The sequence below is a fragment of the Bos mutus genome, chromosome 24 (assembly GCF_027580195.1).
Source record: "Bos mutus isolate GX-2022 chromosome 24, NWIPB_WYAK_1.1, whole genome shotgun sequence".
NCBI lineage: Eukaryota > Metazoa > Chordata > Mammalia > Artiodactyla > Bovidae > Bos > Bos mutus.
This window is the reverse complement of record NC_091640.1, coordinates 61,034,670-61,053,866: the sequence shown is the minus strand read 5'-3', so window position 1 is coordinate 61,053,866 and position 19,197 is coordinate 61,034,670. Positions and strand designations below refer to the sequence as shown.

Sequence of the window (19,197 nt, the reverse complement as noted above, 5' to 3'; positions counted from 1 at the left end):
CAAGTCAGATGGGAGGAGGAGAAGCCAGCCTGTGGTGCTGTCACTGGGGCCGCCGCCACGAGCTACAGAGGCTCAAGCCCCCTGGGACTCCCACAGCTACCTCCCCAGGGGCAGGAACCGGAGCTCCCCACCAGTGAGGGCACAGCCCTGGGCGAAGGAACTTCCCGCTCTGAGCTGGCCGGTTCCAGGGCCACACAGGCCCAGAGCACCCACACAGAACCCTGGGCCAAGAGCCAACAGGCTCGTGGCGGGAGCCTGGAGAGGACTGCGGCTGTGGGAGAGGGTCGGAAGTCACACAGACGATTTTAAGTGCTTTGAGGCAGAAATCAAACCGGGCTGAGAGGAGATGAAGTGAGGGAGCAAAAGCACAGGCCTGGAGACGGTGACCCAGGCGCTCGGAGCTGCAGGAAGTGATGACCCGCCTGCAGTCCTATGTCCTATCTGCGAAGTGTCTTTCAAAAAGGAAGGCGAGGGGGACATTTCTTCTTGAGAAAAACAAAGTGAACTCATCACTGGCACACAATGAAATAGGAGATTCTCAAGTGTTCTTTAGTTAGAAGGATGCTCAGACACACTGGAAGGAATGAAGAACAATGGAATGGTAGTATCTAAATGATGAATGAAAAAAAGGCTTCATGAGGTTTAAAAGAGAATTAAGACACATGACAGACACAGTCTGCAAGCTAGGAGGAGGTAAGTGAAGACAGTGATGAAGGTCCTCACGTGGGAGGTGGTACAAGCACAACTGGGGTCAGGCCTTCATAAGCTGCCAACGCAGAACAAAACCTCAGGTAACCACCGCAAGCATTGAGAAACAGCGCATGCACAACCATCGTGGCTGATACAAGAGAAGAGCACAACAAAAAAAACACCCGAAAGCAAGGAGAGCGAGCTAAAGATGATACAAATAACGAGCAAGCAGTCAAATGGCAGAATGGTAACTGAATCTCAGTAAGTACACAGGACAGTGATTCACAAGCACACAGCGCCTTCAGGGTTTGGGAGAGAGATACCTACTGCACAAGCGGGCCTCTGCCAGCGTGCTTCTTGTGGATCGCAGTGTGCTGTAACACATCTGGAGTGGAGGAAAAAACAATCATTACACCACACCCTTCTGCAAAATGCAAACGGAGCCCACAGCTGATTTATGACTGTGACAGTGTTCACAGACCACCCGGAGCGCTTCCAAGCTCACGGAAAATTCCTCAAAGAGACAATTTCCAAAGACACAGTCAGTGACGAACGTCCTTAAATAGCCTCTCAAACACGTTCCACCTAACAGCAGATCAAATTTGTCCAAAACTACAAAAGTTGAATATAAGCATTAAACTGTAAAACCACAACATTGAATTTCAGGCCTTTTTTTTTTAACCATTAAGACAAATGAAGTGTCTCATATATCATAAAAATACATATTAATAAAACCAACACCCATGTACTCACCTCCTGGATATCTCTGTATTTTCCTCTTTTTATTAAGAAAGGAAACACCCAGGAACAATTACATGCCTCCCTCCATTGCATCCAGTCTCTCCCCCCAGAGGTTAGCTGAGGCGCGCGTGTTTAACCACTCATCCGTGCATTCACACACACAGTGGTGCCACATGGTTGAGTATACTCTAAATATCCTTTATTTTAACTGCCACCCAGCATGAACGTGCCTCAATCTATTCATAACTTTATCAACATTTGAAACGTTCGGGTCACATTCAGGGCTCTGCCGTTCCCCCACAGCCTGCCGGGACGGCCCGAGTCCTGGCCCCTGAGCCCACGGGCAACCATGTTCACAGAAGCAGAAATGCTGGGGAGAGGCAGGGACCGCCTCCCACTGCACGACAGCGTCGAATTCTGTCCAAAACACTTGCACCCATTTAAACTCCATTGACAGTGGTGAGAATTCCCCTTACTTCATATCCTTGATAATTCCCAAACTTGAAAAAGGTCTGCCAGTCTGATGGGTATGAAATCTGGATATCTCTGGATATCTCTTTGATGATAATGAGATGACAATGAGAAAAACTTCTCATTGTTTTTCATTTGCATTTTCTGGACTACTCAGGGGGCGGAACCATTCAAGGTTCTTCTGTGAATTGCCTATTTTTATCTTTCCCTTTGTTGTTGACCAGACTGATTTTCTCAAGGATTTTTGAAGACTGTATAGTCCTGGCTGGAGCCTTCACCTGTAAATACCCTGCAAATATCTTCAGTGTGGCTTTCTGTCACATGTTAAGCTTTAACTTAGAACAGAAAGATCTCCCCTATGGCCATGCTGCTCTGTCTTGTCTGGAAAGCCTTCTTGTCCCAGAGTACTAACCTTTGAAAACTCAAGTTTTATATTTTACATTAAGTTTACATATGTTACATATAATGTGCTATTCACTTGAAACGTTCTGTGCGCGACAGAAGTAGGGATCTAATTATATAATTTTTCCCGACTGGAAAGCCAGCCGGTACCACTGCTCACACACACTTTCACGGTTCTCTGAAACACCACCTTTCACACACCAAGTCCCCACACGTCTGTCTCTCGGATCCTCGGTCTGTGCTGACGGCCTGTTTACCTTCCCCTGCAACAACACTGTGCAGAATGACTCATCCCAGGGAATCAACGCTTACCTTCTTCTTGACTTGATGCTTCCGAGCTGTCTTCTTTCAAGTGTTCTAGTATCTTGGAGGTCTTCAGAGAGGACTGTAAGTTATCTGCAGGAAATATTAAATATCATTAACTTTCAGGGAAGTTATCATAGTGAGATATACCAGTGTAATGATTACTTTTCTCCCACAGAAGCTGAGAGGTGGAGTTAATGGTACAGAGAGCGTCTCCAGTAGTTGGGACTCTGAAGAAAGCAAGGACACCTGGCACAGAGCATCAGGCTGGGAGTGGGGGCCCTGAGCCACGCAGCCAGCTCTCCCCCTAGAAGTCACAGGACTGGAGCAACTGGGCGAGTCTGCCTGCCCGTGTGCCCGGTGCACAATGAGGAGATGGACTGGCTGGCGCTTCTAAGTGTCTGTGCTGTGTCAGTTTCGTGCCCTTTTTATGAATGACAGGACAGTGCGGTGACATCAGGCTGCCGCAGCAGCGCACAGCATCTCCCGCTCCTGCTCCTCCTCCAGACACGTGCTCAGCGCTCATGGGCCAGCCCAGGCCCTCGGAACACACTGTACGAGACGGATCGCTTCTCCGTTACAGACAGAGCAGTGGGCTTGCAGAGGTTACCATTTTAAGTCATTTGGGTGTCTAACATCTGTTTTCTCGGATGTCAGAATGTGGAATATTGCTATTGCAGGGAGGCAGGAGGAGTATGGAACTGTTGTTTCTTAGAAGTGTGTGTGTTAGTCACTCAGTCATGTCTGACCCTGTACAACCCCACAGACTGTAGCCCGCCAGGCTCCTCTGTCCATGAAATTCTCTAGGCAAGAATCCTAGAGTGGTTGTCATTTCCTTCTCCAGGGGATCTTCCCAACCCAGGGATCGAACCTAGGTCTCTTGCATTGCAGGTGAATGCTTTACTGTCTGAGCTACTAGAGAAGCCCTTTCTTAAACGAGTGGCTGCAACATGAACTTTGCCAACAATATGTTCTTTGGTGAAATAACTTGAGATTTTCCACGATTTCAAAACATGTCTTTTAATACACTATCTTGATTTCATACAATTTGAGATCTTAAAAATCCACCAGCCTCTTTAACATTGCTCATGTAATTTACAAACTGCCAAACTCTCCAGATGAGTTTCCTCTTATTTATGTGTGTACTACTCACTTGAGCACATTTTCCTAGGCAGCCTTGCTAAAATCTGAATTAAAAGCTTAACTTCAGGCTTCAATGCTTCTTCAGAACTAAACAGATGCTATTTATAGATATTCATTTAAAAAAATCACACTTGGTTCAAGAAGAAAGCACTGACTATTTTGATGTTACTGGCAAAATATTTGTTAGAAAAGGCAGCTGAGATAGATGTGTACAAAACCAAACGCAAAGCAGACTGTGATGAATGCTGAAACGTGAGGGCGAACCAGACCACAGGAACGTACAAGGAGGCAGGAAATATCCTTGTGAGGTGGTTATTCCAGTTGGGTCCCAAAAAACAGGTGTGATCTTAACAGACTGTGACAAAAGGGTGCAAAAGAGCAAGACCCTGGAATAGGAAATGGCCAGGTGTACCGAGTGGCTGCCAACCCTTTAAGCCAGCGAGAGGAGGCTCAAGGATGCTCAGGACAGGGCCTGAGCCTCACAGCAGGTGTTTAACGCTCTGAATAGAGGGTGGATGGAAGCTCCAGTACTTTGGCCACCTGGTGCAAAGAGCTGACTCATGGAAGACTCTGATGCTGGAAAAGATTGAAGGCAAAAGGAGAAGGGGACAACAGAGGATGAGATGGTTAGACAGCGTCACTGACTCAATGGATATGAATTTGAGCAAACTCCAGGAGACAGTGAAAGACAGGGGAGCCTAGTGTGCTGCAGTCCACGGTGTCACAGAGCTGGACACAACTTAATGACTGAACAATAACAAGAGGATTAACAAACTGATCCCCAAGACAATCCTGGGGCAGGTTACAGTGGAGCGAGAAACTAGAGTCGGAGAGAAGTGAGACTTTGTACAGTCTGTGCATGAAAAACAGGCCTGGCAATGGGACTGGTGAGAAGGTAAGAAGGAAGACGTCCTCTGTCTGGCATGGCTTGGTCCTTAAACGACTGGATATGAAGGGGAAACGTGAAGAGGGTAAGGCCCGAGCTTCCAGCCTGGGAGGCTGGGGAGGTCCTTATGGGAATAGGGGCAGAGGTCAGAGGTTATCCATCATCCAGGCTGCACTAGAGTGTCTTGGCAACCTGTGAGTCAGGTCTATCAAGGGGCCTGAGGATCCAGAAGGCCCATGGGTTTGAGATATTTGGCCCCTGTTTTGTGATGTTAGCGTTTTTTCTTTTAAAATTTTCATTACAGTACAGCTGATTTAGCTGTTAGTTTTTGCTGTACAGCAAAGTGAATCAGTTATACATATACATATATCCACTCTTTTATACATTTTTTCACATACAGATCATTACTGTTTTGTGACATTAGCTTTTATAAGTTACTTTCTTTAAAACTGCAGTGAAAATTCACTAAAAACTACCAATGTTTCTAATTTGTATGCCACTTAACCTTAACTAAAATGGCAATCCCATATACAGGGAGGCATGGTACAGCAAGAAATCCAGGCCAGAAAAATGTCAGATTTATACGGAGGAGCAGAGACACTTACTGAGGCTGTGCAGAGGGTCAGATGATATGGACTGAAAAAAGCTGTGTACTCTCTGACTCTGTAGAAAAGCTTGTGATGAAGTTGAAAATAGCTGCCTGCATGTAAAAAGAAAAGAGACTGGTTAATTTCATGCAATAAACCCACAAGATAGGTGAGATGGTAAACAAACCACGCGGCAGTTTAATTCAGGTACAAAAACTATTTTCCTAAGAAAAAGAAGATGTGTTTGCTAATGTATTCCCCATAGGAGGAAATGAATAAAAGACTTATCTACAAGAATCTAATAAACAGGCTTATTTTCAACTTTATATAATCTACTGATAAGGTTTCAATTCTGACCCAACACGTATTATTAGCAGTCACCTTTCTGCTCAGAAAAACAACTACAGGTTCTTCACCCTTCTTCACAGTTCCATGAAGGAACTGTCCCACCCCCTGAAAATACAGACACCGGGAAGTTCGGAGCGCGGGAGTTCCGGAAGCTACAAGACGCCGCTAGGCTGGTCACAAGTACTGCTGCAGACTCAGGCATGCGTGGCTGATGAGTCACCTCGGTATGCATCACACCATGAGTCTAAGCTGTTATCTTTAAAAACAGCTTTCCTCGTGTTCTATTAATGTCATTAGGGGATTCCAAGTGGAGGTCTTCCCTACAAAAGGGGCAGAGTTACAGCACAGTCTGACGGAAAGTTGATGGAAAGTTTACTTGGGATGTGAACACCAGCTCAATCACTTACAAGCTGAATCACCCTAAACAAGGCATGTGGCCTTTTGGCTCCAATTTCCTCTTAGGAAATTTCAACATTCTTCAAGGTTATGATACTCAAGTAGTACACACACATTAACTGTCACCCTGCTCAACATACAAATCCCTTTTCATTGCTTTTGAATACTTTAAGTGCTCATTCAAAACTTTAGTTCTTATTGACTCCCCAAGGTTTCAGACCTACCATTCTGATTAGTTACAAAATTATCAAATACCATACCAAGAGCTGACCCTTATGGACCGAAGCGTCCTTATGCATTAGACAAAACTTCTTATTGGAACTCAAAATGTGGAGGTAAACACTGGACAGGAAGACAAAGGGGGAAATGGAGAGATAGGCGAGAAACAGACGCCTAGTATGGTGCTCATCTAAACTTCCAGGTCTGAACACACTACCAAACGCTGGGGATTAAAATCCAAAGGCTTCTATTTATCCAGTTATGTTTACAAACCAACTAATTGGTCAGAAGTACAGTCATGTTGAGTACAAGGCAGGGACTTGTAATCAGCATACAGGCTCGTCAGATTCACTGCTGCAGGGCCACAAGAGAGCAATTACACCCAAACAGGACACAAAGTGGCCATCAACTACTCGTGCAATTAAAAAAAACAAGATTGCATCTGACATGACGACGTCATCCAACCCCAAATGCACGTTTCCCTACCACACTGTCATCTTCCTAATCCACAGCGCAGGCGGAAGGGAACGCAGACCCCAGGCCCTGTACCGGCCCCATGGCCGCCTCACTTACACACTCATTTCCTCCCTCTTTACACACTTTCCTCCCTCACTTACACACTCATTTCCTCCCTCTTTCGACTTCCCCCTCCTTTACAACTGCTGCATTTCTTAACGGCATGAATGACAGTGACACTAACCCAAAGCCCACAAACTGGATTCAGTGTCCCGAATCCGATTTATGGTCCTGAGACCACAGCCTAGCCTCACAAAACCACCAAGGGTGTTTTTAAAGGGAAGTATAAGAAAAAATCACTTCTTTAATATAACTTTTGCAGAGATGTTGCCCGGGTTCTCAGCCCCGGCCGGCCACGTGCAGCCTGAGGTGCCCTGGGTGCGCGCAGACCTCGCCTCGGGAGCGCGCCTCAGGAGCCCTAGGCGCGCAGACCCCCGCCTCGGGAGCGCGCGGTGCGCAGACCTCACCTCAGCACGGGCTCCAGGTCAGGGTGCCGCCGCTCCTCTCTCTTCAGCGAGCCCTGATTCAGGGCTCGGAGGATGGTCTTGTCAAATGTCTCCGAAGACAACTCCTTGGGAAGCTAGGAAACAAAAACGTCTCTCACTCACTGGGGGCACAAACCAGGGGCATAAAAGGAACGTAAGTGCCTCCTGCTCAGACATCACCCCAAAGCCGTTCCCCTTCTAGACCTTCCCGATACAGGGCCGCAGCCTGGAGCAGCCGCCGGGCAGGGCAGGGTCCCCGGGGGCATCCCCGCGGGGTTGGGGCGGGGGGTGGGGTGGGGACCCGCAGCGCTCACCCCGCTTCCCTCCCGCTCCCGGACACCCACAGCGAGGAGCTTCAGTTAAATGGAGCATTTCCCAGAGCTCATATGGCACTCTGCAAAGTATGGCCTGTCTTTGTAGTTACCACCTCTGTGGCTCCTGTTTCACACGTGAACCTCAGGCCACCTCAGACTGCCAATGCTACACTCCAGTGAAGAGCTAGGTGGGAACGACGGGGCAAAACCCCAAGGTTTACACAAACAGTCCCCACCCTCTGGAGCCCCAGCTCAGCCCTGGCCGAGCTCAGTGTGCTAGAAGCTCTTCTTTAAAAACACTGAGGCCTGATGGATAACCATCTACAAAACCTCGCAACGATTTAGTTTTTGTAACTCTTCTCATGAATTACTAGTTCATTCGTGCAGTCAACACACAGTTCGAACTCCGACTGTGTCCTAAGTACTGTGTCTGGCGCTGTGAACACAGCACCGAAGAGGAAACCTACACCTGGCCTCCATGGAGCCGCGCTTCTGGGGCGGAGGAATAACACAGGTGCGAGACGCAGCTGCCACGGAGCAGCGGGGAGGCGGCCACTGAACCCGAAAAGGGGCTGGAAGGCCCGACCGCACTCCTGCACGTCTCAGCAAACTCAAGTGCCCTCCATCAGCCTCCGCAAAGGTTAGTGTTAGGGAGCACAGGTTGTGAAGGGAACAGTTTTTACTCTTATATTTTGCAGAGGATTTTAAAAGGAAGGTAAACAGTTAAAAAAAAGACATATGGTAAACTTGAAAGGATATTTTATAATAGGAAATTCGTTCCTAGAAGTACATTATGTTGCCACTTATTTCATATAACTTGATAAGGCACTGGTCTTACATAAAAAAACATTATATTCAAATGTTGGCTAAACAGGGGTCATTAATTACTGTGATTCTGAAGGATAAGCTATTTGGGACTAATAATTATATATATATATTTTTAAAAAAATCTAAGCTTTACAGAAGTTGTATTACTAAAAAATGAAATCTGTCAAGAAAAAGAACAGTCAAAGCTTAGGAAACCCAGAGCAGAGACCTTGTTGGGTGCTGGGCACATCGCCACCAACAACATACGTCTCACCAAGAAGCTAGGAATGATAAGGTTCCTTTTTTTTTTTTTTAATGTGGAAAGCCTTCAATTCCTTATATTAGCAATATAACATAAGAAAATCTATGCTTAGAATAATATGACATTTTCTACAGCTAATGTTCATGAATAGTTGTAAGTCAACCTCTACATACATGTTTTAATATTCCTGGTGTTTACTTTGGTGCTAAAGTTTTTGGATTCTCTGTATTATATCAAAATCATTTTAACAGTAGAATCTGTATTTTTACCTTCAGTAGAAATTCCTGTAGTTCTTGGTGGGTTTTTGTTACTGTTGTGACTGAAAGATCAGACCAATTTACCTGATTTAAAAAGAAAAAAAAACAACAACACATACTATACAGTTATTTCTCAGGCAAGAACTGACTGGAAAAAAGCCATGTGTAAAACAGATGACCTTACTTAAATTTTATCAGTATCAACAAATTACAAATATAAAGTTAATCTGTTATCATAATTTCTTCAAAATTGTTAAAATTAACTGTATATTGACATGTTACTTAAAAATTTTAGTAACTCCTTTCAAATTGCATGGTTTTCAAAACAAGCTGTCTTCTATAAATGTGCCTACATTTTAGTAATTTTTCAGAAAGGGAAATGTCTTACATTCCTTTTGGAGAAGTTGTAGGACTCTAAAATGACACTTGGAGAGTACAGATATATAAGCCCCAAGAAAAAGAAAAATTCTATCTCCTGAAACTTATTAAATACACATTCTTAAGAGAAATACCGGGTTCACTGCCCCTCTTTGGTAGTGCTGTATTGTGCTTTTATGGGAATTTATAGTTTAGGAAAAGATTTCATCATCTTTATCTTAATGCTTTAAAGTCCTATGAAGGTGGATGAGGCAGATATGACTACTTCCATTTGCAGATGGAGAAACTAAAACTCAAAAAGGCTAACTGACAGATTCAAACTCTAAGCAAGCAGAAGAGCCACAACTAAAATTGATTACCTACCTACTTCTTGGATACTTTTAATTCAGTGGACTCAATGGTGGCCCACTAATAATTTCTACTTTACAATTATCTGAGCTGAGTAAATACTTGAACTATGTAACACATAAGCCTTAGCAACTACTCATGCCACAATTAACCAAATACTTAACAATACCTTCAGCATTTTACCCAGCAACCCTCAAACAAATATCCTTATTAAGGGGGCAAACTTTTAAATGACTTCTAATTATTCAAATGGTCGTTGAGCAGCTACTGGTATCAGACACTGTTTATGAAAGGATACGGAGGGGACAAGACAATGAAGTCTCTGTGGGCTGAGGTCAGAGCCCAGTGCAGGAGTCAGACCAGAGCCCATGAGCAGAGAGATTCTGTCAGTGACCAGGGCTCCACAGACAGTGCACTAGGCACGGAGCAGGGGCTGCAAGCAGCACGTGAGACAGGCGCCAAGAACGACCTGGGCGGGGGGCTCAATCTGGGGCCGATAGATGGTTCAGAGCCAGAGAACACAAAGGCCTTAAGGAATGAACGAGCTAAGAGCTCCAGCAATGCAAGGAGAGCTGGACTAGCTGAGTAAAGAGTGCAGAATGGCTGGTGTCAAATGTTACAGAAGGTAGATGAGATGTGAAGATAAGGACTTAAAACTTGAAAACTGAGGATACTTCTACAGAAGGCAGAAGCTAGTCCCAAAACTTATTCAACAAAACAAGGCCAGTCAGACACGGTGAGATGCAGAGGATGATGACTCCTGCTCTCTCGGAGATGACAGCCTTCTGGAAAGAAATACCATGTAACCCAAGTACAAGAACCTGGGAAAGGGATGATGGCGGTACACCCGGGATGAAGGAAAAGACCTTCTGCTGCAGGATCAGAAGTGACTTCGTGAGGCAGGGCCGCTGACGTCTTGCGGGCAGCTCCTCCAGAAGGAAGTGAGGGGCGGGCGCACAGAGACGCCTCTGCCCTGCAGCTGCAGCGCAGGCGGCCCGCCTGAAGAGCAGCGCTGGCCGGTGCGGCCGGCAGGGAGGAGGGAGACGCGGGCGAGGGTCCACAGCACAGGCCACAGGCAGAGAGGAGCCACGGGGACCAACCGCGCTGGGCTCTGCGCTCAGTCAGACACCGTGTGACGGACAGAAGGGCAGCAGAGCAACCAGAGACCAGAGCAGGCAACGGGGCCAGGAAACAGCAGCCTCGGAGGAAGAGAAGAGACACCGGGGAAGACCGCCACGGAAGGCTACGCCTGTCTTCCGGACGCTCAACACTGCTGAGTGGTTACTTTCACTTTCTAAAGGTTTGTTTACGCCTTAAATCTAAGGCTCTTATTTCTTTTTAATCAAACTGGCAGAGCAATCTTAATGTGATACATCTTTTAAACTGGGCAAACCATGCAGTATATACTGGAAACAGCACATCCCCTTAATTAAGACAAACACAGATATGTGCACAGCTTTTCTTAAGTTAGCAAACCTGCCATTTAGTTTTTCCAAAGATTAATTTTCATTCCTTCCAAAAGATCAGTGAACACAGTGTGAGGTATCTTTTTTGGGTGAGAGTAGCTTACTTTGAAGGTGTACTCCCAATATTTGTCAGCCCTTTTTCTCTGGACTCCTTTCAACATTATCTTCTCAATGTGTACAGCTGAAAGAAAGAAAACATGCTGACTTGTTCTACAGAGACTAGATACACATTTCAGTTATTCAACCTGACACAGCCAAATGGTTAAGCTATTTATCTTCATCTTTACTACTGGCCTTAATCATGGAATAAAACCAAAAACCCCAGAAGCACAACAATGTGCTGTCCATCCATCAAGTAATTTCTTTCTACATCTATGAGTATGCTGAGTGCCTAAAGTCGTTTCAAGCACTCTGCTAAGCACCAAAGATAAATAATAAGAGGTGCCTGCAGTGAAGATTGCTTATCTAGAGGAATCTTCAAAACTGTTACCACAAATACAACACTTTAGAGTCTTTCAGTTATTTAGGCAGATTAGGTATAAACTAGAAAAAATTCTTAAATGAGGTGGGGAACTCTTCAAAAGTAATAGGAAAGCGATAAAGACTTCTTTCCAATTCAGAATTTAAAAACTGTTTCCCTCAAGTGTGACCCTTAATATCATACAATGGTAACACAACTTAACATTATAATGAATTATGATGGTTCACTGTAGTAAAACTTCTCACAATTTATTATACAATAGTGGTCATAAATTACACTGGTGACTTAAGAACAATTACACTGAACTGAACTAGATAAGATGATCAGCTCACTCATGAAGTAAGTCAAAGTGCAAATCCCCAGAGTCCTCATTTCATACATCCTTCAATAGAAGTTACCACCTTAGCAAGTAAGCCTCTTCACAAAGTGAACAGAGCCAGTCTACTAAGCATGATGTAAGGACTTAGGGAAAAAATTGTTGTTCAGGTGTAAGTAGAAGAAATCGTAATGAAGATGATAAAGGTCACAGGGAAGAAGTTAGGAAAGGGACTCAACACAAGGTCACCGCTCGAGTCACAGGGGACAGGAGATGGAAAAGAAAAGGGAAGGACTCACTTTGCCTTAAAGGAAGAAGTTAAAACAGGTGAAGTAGAATATACAAAGGAACAAAAGTGTGCAGGAAGAAGTAAGATTGCTATAGATCACAGAAGGTGGGCACTGAGAAAGCAGGAATCATAAGACTACAGAAATCTGCTGACAGACATTAGGAGACACCATTACCAGAATTTTGTGTTAACTTTCCAAATGTCTAGTGTTTGGTGGCCTCCTTCTGGGCCAGTTTCCCTTGGTGGATGAGAACGTTGAGGATGGAGACGAAACAACCGCAGACGCCAGGTGGGGTGAGAAGCCTGCAGTGGCTCAGCACTGCTGCGTATGATGAAGGCTGGAGGAGGGGAGGGGCCTGCTGTTTCCAAAAGCTGCTGTATTCAATTAGGTGAAGGATGGTGCTATTAAATAAAAATGATCTGAACTAATCAATGTTCCAAAATATGAAGCAGCTTTACTTCTGAAAGCAGGCTGAGAGAGGGGGCCGCAGAGCAGTGTGGCACAGTAGCATGGCTGTGGCTTCAGCTCCATTTCACTTCTACCTGCTGTGATCTATCAGAATCGAGGTGAGGGAGACAGAAGGCATGGGGTGAGGGATGGCTGATAATGGGCGGCCCTGCAACTCTCAAAGAACTGCAGAGCATGGACTATGGACATTTGTTAAAAGTTAAAGATATAGGAAAAACCATCTATAAGTACCACCTTACAGTTAATTAGTATCATTTTGATGTAGTCTTTTTATTTTTTTTCAACTATCTTAAAGAAGAAAAATGACAAAAAACCACAATGGACCTTCACTGTAAACCCAAACTCTGCTTCACTGAGCCTGGCTGAAGCAGACCAGGCAGGATTCCAGATTACCGTTCAAGATTCAGTAATCTCGAACAGAAGCAGCTAATTATGTAAACGTTTTCTAAACCTTAAACATTCATATCTATTTTTCCTCTGTGAAGAAAAATGCATTACATGAAAAGGATTATTATCGGAACTAAAAGGAAACAGAAAGACATCAATTCAAAGCTGTTATAACTGAGTATGATGCTTACCGCCTATCTTTCACCCTTCCCAAATTTTCCCTCAGCAGGTTAACGGACCCCCAGATGTAAAGGGAAGAGAACATGTGAACCCGTTTCTCTTCAGGTGGCAATGTCCTTTCACTCCCCCACCCAGACCTCTTGAAAACTGCATCACTGCAGGAAGCATGTGCTTGTAAGAAATCTCTTCTCTCTTACAGTGCACTTCAGTAAAATTGACTTTTCCAGCAGACCTTGAGCACATTCTACAGCTAAAGTACTGTACTAATACTTTGGAGGGAGGTTAAAGTCTTTGCCCTCCAGAAGTATGCAGCCTGATTTAAGAAAGGCAGAATCGAGTAAGTGTGGGCTGGGACAGGCCAGGGGGCTGCGGAGTTGGAGCCCAGACGCAGACTCAAGGAAGCGAGAGGACCAGCATTTGAGCCAAACCCAGGACCCACAGAGTTCTGTACTCCACAAAGGGGCAAGGGGGTGAATTAGTCAGCACCAGTAGCACTCTGCAATCCTGTGTACAGACGGTTTACAGTTTAGGAAAAATACAACATACCTTCTCGCTGGGTTCTGTGAGGTGTCACAGTAAGACCATCATGAGGTATTGGGGCTTGTTCTATTAAACTGGCCTCGTTACTTTGCATATAATCACCATGAGAAGAGTCATTCTAGAGGAGAGAGGGGGGCACAGGTTAATCTACATCTGAGACTAAGAACAATGAATGCCACAAAAATAAACTAGATTAAAGTGATACTTTTAACAGCAGTAATTTCAACAGCAATTTTAGAGATAAAATAGGTGATTACACATTTAGAGCAGAAAGGCACAGTGCCAGAGCAGGAAAGAGAAAGCCATATTTATCTTCATTTAACAGCAATATTCTATCAATTATTTAATTGTCCCAGTTTGGGGGGCACACACAGCATAGTGCTATTCAGAATCGCCAATGATGTCAATTCCTTACCCAAGTGAACCATGATCACATATAAAAAGACGGTACCCTTTATGTTATTCCCCAGATGTAAGGGCATCTGTATTTTTTATGTTTTCGTGCAGTTTTTTAATTCACTACTTGGTCTTAGTGACAGTCTAACAAGATGCTTTGTTAGGAAAAAAATTTTTAAGGCTATCGTCAATACACAAATCTAAACAAGAATGTGTGTGGACAATGAGTTTACATTAATGCTAAACCATCTAATATCAACTAGGTGCTCTACCATTAGTGAACTAGAGTAAGTTTTATCCCTACAAATGCTACTTGGGAGTCATGAAGAGCTTGCCAATCTTATACATGGCTCTCAGAATTCAAACACCGTCATGGATTGGGTTGGCCAAAAAGTTCAATTTTTCTGTTAAGTTGTTATGGAAAAATATGAACGAATCTTTTGATCAACCCAATATATTGTTACTCTAACCCACTGGGTAAGCCAAAAATTAAAATAGCTTTATAATGGATCTATATCAGAATTCATACCTTATCCTCCCCCACTTCATGTTCAGAATCTCAAAACACTATTCAGACCAAAATTATCTCAGTTACAGGAGCTAATTATAATATTACAAATCTGCAATAAATAATACACATTAATTTTTTAATTGTATATAAAAATGAAGTAAACAGAAGACCTTAAACTTTCCAAGCATTCTAATTTAAAACATTTTGTTCTATAGTCTGACCATGCCTCCTGACCTGTCAGTGAGTACGAGCTGTCAGTTGATGGCTCTATTCCTAGGAATCAGGCATCACACCAGATACCCCTGGGAGCTAAGCTTCAGCCTCATGGTGTGTCGTCTTCTAGAAACCCAAGGAAATAAAGGCTGTCTACACAGAAACACTTAAGAAGAAAGACAGCATCAACCTCTTAAGTCAGCATCCAACTTTTGAATGGCACTCACCAACTTTCAATATTATTGAATTAAAAAAAAGGCAGACATAAGAATTCTTCTAACAATAACAAAATCATGTATTTCCCAACCCAAACCATATAATCATTTACTACAAAATAATACAACCACATTGGCCTAAAACAGCTATAAATACTTCAAAAATCAATATAAATAAAGCACTGTAATCCTCTTAAATACTTATGTTAATTGGAAGTTTAGCTGAACAGGTCAACCATTTCTTTTTTTTTAATATATTTATTTTAATTGGAGGCTAATTACAATATTGTATTGGTTTTGCCATACATCAACATAAATCCACCATGAATGTACACGTGTTCCCCATCCTGAACCCCTCTCCCACCTCCCTGGCCCATCCCATCCCTCTGGGTCATCCCAGTGCACCAGCCCGAGCATCCTGTATCATGCATCGAACCTGGACTGGCAATTCGTTTCACATATGATATTATACATGTTTCAATGCCATTCTCCCAAATCATCCCACCCTCGCCCTTTCCCAGAGTCCAAAAGACTATTCTATACATCTGTGTCTCTTTTGCTGTCTCACATACAGGGTTATCATTACCATCTTTTTAAATTCTATATATATGCATTAGTATACTGTATTGTTGTTTTTCTTTCTGGCTTACTTCACTCTGTATAATAGGCTCCAGTTTCATCCACCTCATTAGAACTGATCCAAATGTACTCTTTTTAATGGCTGAGTAATATTCCCTTGTGTATATGTACCACAGCTTTCTTATCCATTCGTCTGCTGATGGACATTTAGGTTGCTTCCATGCCCTGGCTATTATAAACAGTGCTGCGATGAACACTGGGGTACACGTGTCTCTTTCAATTCTGGTTTCCTTGGTGTGTATGCCCAGCAGTGGGATTCCTGGGTCATATGGCAGTTCTATTTCCAGTTTTTTAAGGAATCTCCACACTGTTCTCCATAGTGGCTGTACTAGTTTGCATTCCCACCAACACTGTAAGAGGGTTCCCTTTTCTCCAGACCCTCTCCAGCATTTATTGCTTGTAGACTTTTAGATCGCAGCCATTCTAACTGGCGTGAAATGGTACCTCATTGTGGCTTTGATTTGCATTTCTCTGATAATGAGTGACGTTGAGCATCTTTTCATGTATTTGTTAGCCATCTGTATGTCTTCTTTGGAGAAATGTCTGTTTAGTTCCTTGGCCCATTTTTTGATTGGGTCATTTATTTTTCTGGAATTGAGCTGCAGGAGTTGCTTGTATATTTTTGAGATTAATTCTTTGTCAGTTGCTTCATTTGCTATTATCTTCTCCCATTCTGAAGGCTGTCATTTCACCTTGCTTATAGTTTCCTTTGTTGTGCAGAAGCTTTTAATTTTAATTAGGTCCCATTTGTTTATTTTTGCTTTTATTTCCAATATTCTGGGAGGTGGGTCATAGAGGATCCTGCTGTGATGTATGTTGGGGAGTGTTTTGCCTATGTTCTCCTCTATGAGTTTTTTAGTTTCTGGTCTTACGTTTAGATCTTTAATCCATTTTGAATTTATTTTTGTGTATGGTGTTAGAAAGTGTTCTAGTTTCATTCTTTTACAAGTGGTTGACCAGCTTTCCCAGCACCACTTGTTAAAGAGACTGTCTTTAATCCATTGTATATTCTTGCCTCCTTTGTCAAAGATAAGGTGACCATATGTGCGTGGATTTATCTCTGGGCTTTCTATTTTGTTCCATTGACCTATATTTCTGTCTTTGTGCCAGTACCATACTGTCTTGATGACTGTGGCTTTGTAGTAGAGCCTTAAATCAGGCAGGTTGATTTCTCCAGTTTCATTCTTCTTTCTCAAGATTGCTTTGGCTATTCAAGGCTTTTTGTATTTCCATACAGATTGTGAAATTATTTGTTCTAGCTCTGTGAAAAATACCATTGGTAGCTTGATGGGGATTGCATTGAATCTATAGATTGCTTTGGGTAGTATACTTATTTTCACTATATTGATTCTTCTGATCCATGAACACGGTATATTTCTCCATCTATTAGTGTCCTCTTTGATTTCTTTCACCAGTGTTTTATAGTATTCTATATATAGGTCTTTTGTTTCTTTAGGGAGATATATTCCTAAGTATTTTATTCTTTTCATTGCAATGGTGAATGGAATTGTTTCCTTAATTTCTCTATTTTCTCATTATAAGTGTATAGGGATACAAGGGATTTCTGTGTGTTGATTTTAAATTCTGCAACTTTACTATATTCATTGATTAGCTCTAGTAATTTTCTGGTGGAGTCTTTAGGGTTTTCTATGTAGAGAATCATGTCATCTGCAAACAGTGAGAGTTTTACGTCTTCTTTTCCAATTTGGATTCATTTCTTTTTCTGCTCTGATTGCTGTGGCCAAAACTTCCAAAACCATGTTGAATAGTAGTGATGAAAGTGGGCACCCTTGTCTCGTTCCTGACTTTAGGGGAAATGCTTTCAATTTTTCACCATTGAGGATAATGTTTGCTGTGGGTTTGTCATATATAGCTTTTATTATGTTGAGGTATGTTCCTTCTATTCCTGCTTTCTGGAGAGTTTTTATCATAAACGGATATTGAATTTTGTCAAAGGCTTTCTCTATATCTATTGAGATAATCATATGGCTTTTATTTTTCAATTTGTTAATGTGGTATATTACACTGATTGATTTGCAGATAATGAAGAATCCTTGCATCCATGGGATAAAGCCCACTTGGTCATGATGTATGATCTTTTTAATGTGTTGTTGGATTCTGATTGCTAGAATTTAGATGCAAAAATCCTTAACAAAATTAAGGATTTTTGCATCTATGTTCATCAGTGATATTGGCCTGTAGTTTTCTTTTTTTGTGGCATCTTTGTCAGGTTTTGGTATTAGGGTGATGGTGGCCTCATAGAATGAGTTTGGAAGTTTACCTTCCTCTGCAATTTTCTGGAAGAGTTTAAGAAGGATAGGTGTTAGCGCTTCTCTAAATTTTTGGTAGAATTCAGCTGTGAAGCCGTCTGGACCTGGGCTTTTGTTTGCTGGAAGATTTCTGATTACAGTTTCAATTTCTGTGCTTGTGATGGGTCCGTTAAGATTTTCTATTTCCTCCCGGTTCAGTTTTGGAAAGTTGTACTTCTCTAAGAATTTGTCCATTTCTTCCTCGTTGTCCATTTTATTGGCATATAATTGCTGATAGTAGTCTCTTATGATCCTTTGTATTTCTGTGTTGTCTGTTGTGATCTCTCCATTTTCATTTCTAATTTTATTGATTTGAGTTTTTTCCCTTTGTTTCTTGATGAGTCTGGCTAATGGTCTGTCCATTTTATTTATCCTCTCAAAGAACCAGCTTTTGGCTTTGTTGATTTTTGCTATGGTCTGTTTTGTTTCTTTTGCATTTATTTCTGCCCTAATCTTTAAGATTTCTTTCCTTCTACTGACCCTGGGGTTCTTCATTTCTTCCTTTTCTAGTTGCTTTAGGTGTAGAGTTAGGTTATTTGACTTTTTTCTTGTTTCTTGAGGTATGCCTGTATTGCTATGAACCTTCCTCTTAGCACTGCTTTTACAGTGTCCCACAGGTTTTGAGTTGTTGTGTTTTCATTTTCATTAGTTTCTATGCATATTTTGATTTCTTTTTTTATTTCTTCTGTGATTTGTTGGTTATTCAGCAGTGTGTTGTTCAGCCTCCATATGTTGGAATTTTTAATAGTTTTTCTCCTGTAATTGAGATCTAATCTTACTGCATTGTGGTCAGAAAAGATGCCTGGAATGGTTTCAATTTTTTTTGAATTTACCAAGGCTAGATTTATGGCCCAGGATGTGATCTATCCTGGAGAAGGTTCCGTGTGCGCTTGAGAAAAAGGTGAAATTCATTGTTTTGGGGTGAAATGTCCTATAGATATCAATTAGGTCTAACTGGTCTATTGTATCATTTAAAGTTTGTGTTTCCTTGTTAATTTTATTTAGTTGATCCATCCATAGGTGTGAGTGGGGTATTAAAGTCTCCCACTATTATTGTGTTATTGTTAATTTCCCCTTTCATACTTGTTAGCATTTGTCTTACATATTGTGGTGCTCGTATGTTGGGTGCATATATATTTATAATTGTTATATCTTCTTCTTGGATTGATCCTTTGATCATTATGTAGTGTCCTTCTTTGTCACTTTTCACAGCCTTTGTTTTAAAGTCTATTT

General features: G+C 42.4%; 1 protein-coding gene across 1 annotated transcript in view; it reads right to left on the bottom strand.

The window, feature by feature from the left end:
* The window catches only part of ZCCHC2 (zinc finger CCHC-type containing 2), a 54,210-nt gene that overhangs the window by 14,790 nt on the left and 20,223 nt on the right, over positions 1–19,197 (bottom strand). Inside the window, 7 exon segments of the mRNA XM_070361812.1 lie at positions 1,018–1,075; positions 2,617–2,700; positions 5,242–5,336; positions 7,170–7,282; positions 8,840–8,911; positions 11,124–11,200; positions 13,688–13,799. Coding sequence (XP_070217913.1) covers positions 1,018–1,075; positions 2,617–2,700; positions 5,242–5,336; positions 7,170–7,282; positions 8,840–8,911; positions 11,124–11,200; positions 13,688–13,799 — 611 coding nt within the window.